This window comes from Babylonia areolata, chromosome 11, assembly GCF_041734735.1.
Source record: "Babylonia areolata isolate BAREFJ2019XMU chromosome 11, ASM4173473v1, whole genome shotgun sequence".
NCBI classification, from domain to species: domain Eukaryota; kingdom Metazoa; phylum Mollusca; class Gastropoda; order Neogastropoda; family Buccinidae; genus Babylonia; species Babylonia areolata.
Window position 1 is genome coordinate 8,690,288 of NC_134886.1, and position 7,500 is coordinate 8,697,787.

The 7,500-nt window shown below is 42.3% G+C and overlaps 1 protein-coding gene across 1 annotated transcript in view; it reads right to left on the reverse strand.

Annotated features, from left to right (window-relative positions):
* The window catches only part of LOC143287491 (membrane metallo-endopeptidase-like 1), a 43,858-nt gene that overhangs the window by 4,029 nt on the left and 32,329 nt on the right, over window positions 1-7,500 (reverse strand). The window contains exons 18-20 of the mRNA XM_076595510.1: window positions 7,164-7,231; window positions 5,528-5,658; window positions 1,532-1,597 (exon numbers count right to left, since the gene is read on the reverse strand). Of these exons, the coding sequence (XP_076451625.1) occupies window positions 1,532-1,597; window positions 5,528-5,658; window positions 7,164-7,231 (265 nt within the window). The remainder of the gene's footprint in view (window positions 1-1,531; window positions 1,598-5,527; window positions 5,659-7,163; window positions 7,232-7,500) is intronic.

Consider the following 7,500-nt stretch of genomic DNA (forward strand, 5'->3'; position numbering starts at 1 on the left):
AACCATTTAGTTCCTTAGGCCAGGGCAGATTAGACTAGGTCGTGTTCAGGACGTCAGCCCTTCTGATTGATCTGTCATCCCCAGATTACGAAAAATCGTGAAATAAAGGATTAAAAAATTTTTTTAAAGCATATACACACAAAAAAGCCACTTCAACACCAAACAAATACGTAAATATGACCATATAAGCATATAACACTGCAAAACAGACAGCTAGTGCCCATCCCAGTGTTTACAATTTCCCTGCTTAGTCGCCAGAGCAAAACTACACAGATAGTGCATCATTTTCTGCGAAAGAGAGAGAGAGAGAGAGGGAGTGTCAATGCTTGTTCAAGAAAAGAAAGAGGAATGGACTGGGAAGGCAGAAAGTGGAGACAACAGTGAAGGAAGAAGAAAGGCAGAAATAAAGAGAACGAGAGAAAAATAAAAGGAAATTTCTAGCACGGGATTTTCCAGAAGGCGGGGATGCTATTTATACTGAAGAGACCCCCGGCATCCCACAGAAGGCGAAAGTGATGACATCATGGTGCTGAAAGTGTTTATAGACAACAGCGTGTGTCCAGGTTTATGTTACTTTATTTCACTAAAAAAAAAAAAAAAAAAAGTTTTGTTTTGTTTTCCGGGTACAGGAGGTGTTTGTTTGTTCGTTTGTTTCTTATTTGGTTTGGTTTGTTTTGTGTTTCGGTCATTATTGATGTTTAACCACACCCCCTTCAAACTGGGGCTGTAATCTTTATTGAAGAAATATTCCGTATACACCTCTCTCTCTCTCTCTCTCTCTCTCTCTCTTATCATTTTCAAACGAAGACTTATAGATATGTTCAGTCAAGAATGGTCGGGTATTATTAGTGATAGAGACCGATATTCATGCTACAGATCATCTAAACTTATATTTGAAAAAGAAAAATACATAACAAATGCTGATGAATATTGTTTCAAAGTGACGTTGTCTCAGGCCAGATTTAATATACTTCCTTTAGATAATAATGTTAATTGGTACACTGAAAATGATGAAGTGTTGTCCCTTTCGCCAAGGTGATCTGGAAGATGAGTACCATTTATTGTTTGTTTGTTCTATGTATACTGATTTACGGACATTTTTTTTTTCAAGAGTGTTTAAATATGTCTCTTAGTACACTTCGTCGATCAAACAACGAGCAGAGAAATTGCCAAGTATCAAAATTTATTTTCCATGCGATCAAAAGGAGAAACCATCTACTCAGACATAATTAAGTAAAATGTCAGGTCCATGAGCAGTATAATATTGTGTGATAGCTTTTCAAGTATTATAATACCCCTTCCCAAACCCACCCCCAGTCCCCTGGCTTTGAATTGTGGTCTATAGCCAAAGTTCATTAAAACATATTCGTTCGTCTGTTCGTTCTCTCTCTCTCTCTCTCTCTCTCTCTCTCTCTCCCCCGTTCTCTCCCGTTCTCTCTCTTTCTCTCGTTCTCTCTCTTTCTCTCGTTCTTTCGTTCCAGCCCATCCCCCTCCCCTTCCTCAACACGGAAGTCATGAGGATGTTACTGACTTTGAAGGCTTCTTTCAGGCCCCCGTTGTCAGCGATGTTTTCCCCGAGTGTCAGCTGGCCGTTGATCTGTGCAACAAAACATTGAAGGAAGCATCAAAATATCAGGTGCGTTCATTACCTCTTTGTCTGTCTGTCTGTCTCTGTCTTTGTCTCTAGAGAGTGTGTGCATGTGTATGGATATGAATGTATGAATGCGTTCGTTTTATTACTTTTTACGATGTTAATGATGATGGTGGTGATCATTCTTCGTTGTAGTAGCAGTGGATGTAGCAGTGTTAACAAAATTATTATTTTTTGTGTCGTTATCGTTAATGTTGTTATTGTTATTGTTGTCACAAGGACAGATTGGAAGACTGGGCGATGCCTAAAATCTTTATCCTTGAGTAATAAAGTTTTTGAATCTTGAATCTTGAATCTCTGTCTCTCTCATATACCTGTTTCTCTGTCTATCCCTGTCTCTGTCTCTCTCATCTACCTCTCTGTCTGTCTGTCTCTGTCTTTGTCTGTCTCTCTCATATACCTGTTTCTCTGTCTATCCCTGTCTCTGTCTCTCTCATCTACCTCTCTGTCTGTCTGTCTCTGTCTTTGTCTCTCTCATCGACCTCTCTGTCTATCTGTCTCTGTCTTTGTCTCTCTCATCTACCTCTCTGTCTGTCTGTCTCTGTCTTTGTCTCTGTCTCTCTCATATACCTGTTTCTCTGTCTATCCCTGTCTCTCTCATCTACCTCTCTGTCTGTCTGTCTCTGTCTTTGTCTGTCTCTCTCATATACCTGTTTCTCTGTCTATCCCTGTCTCTGTCTCTCTCATCTACCTCTCTGTCTGTCATTGTCTTTGTCTCTGTCTCTCTCATATACCTATTTGTCTGTCTGTCTCTGTCTCTTTCATCTACCTCTCTGTCTGTCTGTCATTGTCTTTGTGTGTGTCTCTCTCTCATCCTACTCAGGAAGGTGCTTGTGGATTGAAGTACCGTCCTGTCTTTATGTTAAAGCATTAAAAATTACCATTAAAAATATAACAAGAAAGGCAAGGCATTCAAGATTATGTGTGGTGCATACTTTATCCTGTGAAAAACAAAAAGAATTTTTAAAAAGTTAAAATGCGTTCTATATTTAATAATATAAAATTTCGGGGTGGGGGGTGGGTGGGAGGGGGGGGGAATCGGGGTGGGGGCAAGCACATTCTACCAATGATGATTAAAAAAAAAAATTAATATCTAAACTTATGTTTTTATCGTCATAATCGATTCCGGTATTCAGGGTGATAACGCCGTTTAAATCATATTATTTCGGTATATCTCGGCAACATGCAGCTATTTTCTCTCCAATTCCGTGTTCGGCAGGCTGACAGAAACTACAACGCGGTCTGCTCAATTTTTCTTTCATGTTGATTCTAGTTAATCCAGAATAACTTGAAAATATTCATATGCAGTGAACACGTCGATGGTTTCATTAATGTCACTGTATGTGTTCTGTCCAGACTTTGCATTTCTTTTCACTTCCTTTCGAACGAGAAAAACGAGGTCATATATTGTCTTCAAGCCAAACCATAAATTGATGGGGTTTTATTTATTTATTTTTATTTTTATTGCGGATCCTGAACAAAATAAACCGTTGATGATCCGGAAATACAGCTTAATCCGGAAGACTTACAAACTATCATTGGTATGACTGTGAAGATTTTTTCCCCCACTATATTCAGTTCAAATTTGGTATTGGCAGACAAAGTATTTCCACAGAAAATGACATTGTTAAAATCAACCTTGAACACACACACACACACACACACACACACACACACACACAACCGATCACTGGGTTATTATATAGACTCCCGTTATTTTACAAAAGTGAGTAAAAAAAATTGTAACAAATAAATAAATCAATCAATTTAGAAAAATAAATTTAAAAAAATAAATAAACAGATGAATAAATAAATATCAGTAAAGTTGTTTTTTTTTTTACAAATGATCAGGATTCGAGGCCCCGTTTCGGCATAGTGTTGTGTCCTTGGGGAAGGCACTTGATTCCGATTTTCCTCTCTCCACCCACCGGTGAACAGGTCCCTGACAGCGGATCGGGAAGGTTGGAACGGCAGAAAGAGAGGACTGGGCCCCGCCTTTCCAAAGCTAAGGCGTGGACACAGACGATATGAAATCAGTGCCTCGTTGTCCGTAAAACGGCGTGGGACCATTTAACATTTAACCATAACAGTTTGACACTTATACACGCACCTTTGCTTACTTAAAGTCTTAACTCCCGAGAGCAAGGTTTCGGTTGCGCATGCGCACTAGAGCCTATCCATAAAAGGGAAAGGGGCGGAGTTTATCTATAAAAAGCGCGAGCACGTGTCCGGTAGAAATGTAAACATGCGGGAGGTGAAAGCAAAACAAAGACCGACTCAGTGTTAGCGGAGAAAGATATCCGTGTGCTCCTGCCACACCTGCTCCCAAAACCGAAACTGCTTCCTCTCCAGCACTCTCACTTCAGACTGGCGCCGGGGGTTACGAGCGTCAATCACAGTTTTTGTGGAGGTCACTCGCCGGCTGTTTATGTGATCATTCCAGTCCAAGAAAGGTTAGTAGATCGTCATATTTCTCTCCGTTTGCATGTTTTACAAACAATGTGGTCGTTTACGGTTGCCAACGTCGAGGGGCTGTCTGCATGCTTTCCAATTCTCACCGGACAGTACCACGTGCTGGTGCTATTTTTATCTGACAGACACGTCTAGCGCAAACACAAACGGCTCTAGCTCCGCCCCTTTTCTCTGCATTCAAATTTTGTATTACGTGTAGCTGACACATTTTGTACTTTCCAAAGTCAATTCAGGTCTAGATTGGAAGCTGCTAGGCAAATCTCGCTCTCTGCCATAAATGAAGCCAAACCGTAGCTTTATTAGGCTTTTATTTTGAATAAACCTTCACCGACGTCACAGTGTCAGACTCTGGTGAGAAACTGGCTTGATTCAAATCGCCCGCCATTTATAGTCCGGTTCAGGCTTTAATCACTGATGGACCTTTAACATCTTATTGTAAAAAAAAAAAGAAAGAAAGAAAAAAAACACATAAACTGACCCACGACAATCGCTACAGACGTAGCGAAGTGTCCACTGACACGAAGTGTCTGGGTTTGTTCCAATGTACCTTTTATTGATCTGTGTGCTAGTTGAATCGGTAGCGTAAGCAGCACTGACTTGAAGTTGTGTACCTTGTGAATGGAGAGAGTTACCACTCTTTACTATTTGCTAATCATTTCATCTCCTGGCCTCATTATTAGTTATTTTCCAGTTGAAAAACCACCGAGGCAACCATGTGTTTGTTCTGTATTGTCCACGTGTTGTGTGTGGCTTGTTCAGGATTAAAGAGGCTATGCCAGTCTTGAATAAAAGCTAATTTGTGTTTGCACATTTCTTCTGTCTTTGTTGCTGTGTGCACATGTCAAATGATCAGTATAAGGACAGGACCGGCGCTACGTTTTTAGAGGAAGTGTCTGAGTTTGTTCCGAAGTACTCTGTGTGCTAGCTGAATCGGTAGCGTAAGCAGCACTGACTTGAAGGTGTGTACCTTGTGAATGGAGAGAGTTACCACTCTTTACTGTTGATACCACAACACACAAGAAACGTCCCACGTACCGGACGCGCGCAATAGCCGAGTGGTTAAAACGTTGGACTGTCAATCTGAGGGTCCCGGGTTCGAATCAGGGTGACGGCGCCTGGTGGGTAACGGGGGGAGGTTTTCACGATCTCCCAGGTTAACATATGTACAGACCTGCTAGTGCCTGAATCCCCTTCGTGTTTATATGCAAGCAGAAGATCAAATACGCACGTTAAAGATCCTGTAATCCATGTCAGCGTTGGGTGGGTTATGGAAACAAGAACATACCCAGCATGCACACCCCCGAAAACGGAGTATGGCTGCCTATGGCGGGGTAAAAACGGTCATACACGTAAAAGCCCACTCGTGTGCATACGAGTGAACGCAGAAGAAGAAGTGCCACGTACCGACATGTTCACTTGGGGAAAGCTGTATCTGTTGTATTGGTCCACCATACATTGGCCACGGCTCTCGAAATTTTGCAAGTCCTCTTCCTTCCACCACTTCCTGTGACTGCCGATTTCGTCATAGTCAGCACCTGTGGAAATATGAAGCATGTGAGTGAAAGTGGTCTTCATTTTTCCCTACTATAAGTAATATTTGACGAAAGCAACAACAAAAAGGAGGGGGAATATGCAGGTATGAGTGTTGATATGGTATGTATGGAATGGCGAATGTTAATGTTTAGCCTTGCTTAGAAATGGCTAAAAGCTTAACCCTTTCACCGCTAGTCAATTCAGAGTGCAAAATTCACTTGTGCTATAAACAGAAAATATGACGGCTAAGAATAGCTGGGATCAAATCAAAAACACTTTATTAATCCACAAGGAAATTAAGTTGTGCAATCACAGGCTCGTTGTAAACACTGGCATAAAATCATGCGAAACATAAGAAGAGATTAAAACTAGTCAAATAAGAATTCCCAATAGCTGACGATATACTAACACCCCCCCCCCACACACACACACACACACACACACACATACTCATGTTTAGACAATAGGGTATTGCACAACAATATTAACAAATGAAAACATCCAACAAAAAAGGGTATAGATTACTAAAATGATCAAGTGTGTGTGTGTGTGTGTGTGTATGTCTGTGTGTCTGTGTGTTTGGGACTGAAAATTAAGAGCAGTAGGTTTATGGATAACAGACCCATGATTTGGTCACCTTTCTGTGACTTGTGTCCTACACCTAGCTTGTGCATAAAATGCGAGTTTGGCGGTGAAAGCGTTTAAAGTGAACGGTCCCATATAGCCTGTTATGCCCCGCTGTGGAAGTGAATTCCTATTCACTGTGTGACTCGGGCTGGACTTAGGAAGGTGGGTACCATTCATCTCCTTCCGCCTTTTCAACCTTCCTCACCCGATGTCAGGTGTCCGTTCACACCTGGGTGAAGTGAGGTACTTTGAAACAGGTGCCCGTTCACATCTGGGTGAAGTGAGGTACTTTGAAACAGGTGCCCGTTCACATCTGGGTGAAGTGAGGTACTTTGAAACAGGTGCCCGTTCACATCTGGGTGAAGTGAGGTACTTTGAAACAGGTGCCCGTTCACATCTGGGTGAAGTGAGGTACTTTGAAACAGGTGCCCGTTCACATCTGGGTGAAGTGAGGTACTTTAAAACAGGTGCCCGTTCACATCTGGGTGAAGTGAGGTACTTTAAAACAGGTTCCCGTTCACATCTGGGTGAAGTGAGGGACATTGAAACAGGTGCCCGTTTCACATCTGTGTGATGTGAGGTACATTCAAACAGATGCCCGTTTCACATTTGGGTGAAGTGAGGGACATTAAAACAGGTGCCCGTTTCACATTTGGGTGAAGTGAGGGACATTAAAACAGGTGCCCGTTTCACATCTGGGTGAAATGAGGGAGACTGGGACAAAAACACCTTTCCAAGTACAATTGTCTTGTGACAACACTTGTGAAATACAGATTGTTTCCTTTAGAAGGTAGCACTTTCCCTGGCTGAGATGTAATGCTTTGTCCTACACGAAAGGAAACGACTAGGGAATGACAAAAAACGCAGCGATAACTCTCACCGGTATTATCGAAGCCGTGAGTGATCTCGTGGCCAATAAAGAAGCCGAGACTGCCGTACATAATGGCTCTGAAATGACAAAGAGAAACGTCAGAAGCATGAAACTGTGGAGTTAATAATCATCATCACTGGGCAGCCCAGAGAGGGACCATCACCAACGAACAGCCCCCCCCCCCCCCCCCCCCCGCCCCCACCCACCCCACACACACCCTTTCCACTCCCTGTTCCCCCTCTCTTTCGTCCCCTCCCTCCCTCTCTCTCTCTCTCTCTCTCTCTCTGTGGACAAGTGCATTGCAGAAACTTCCACGTGTATTCACGAATAAAGTTCTGTTTCAGTG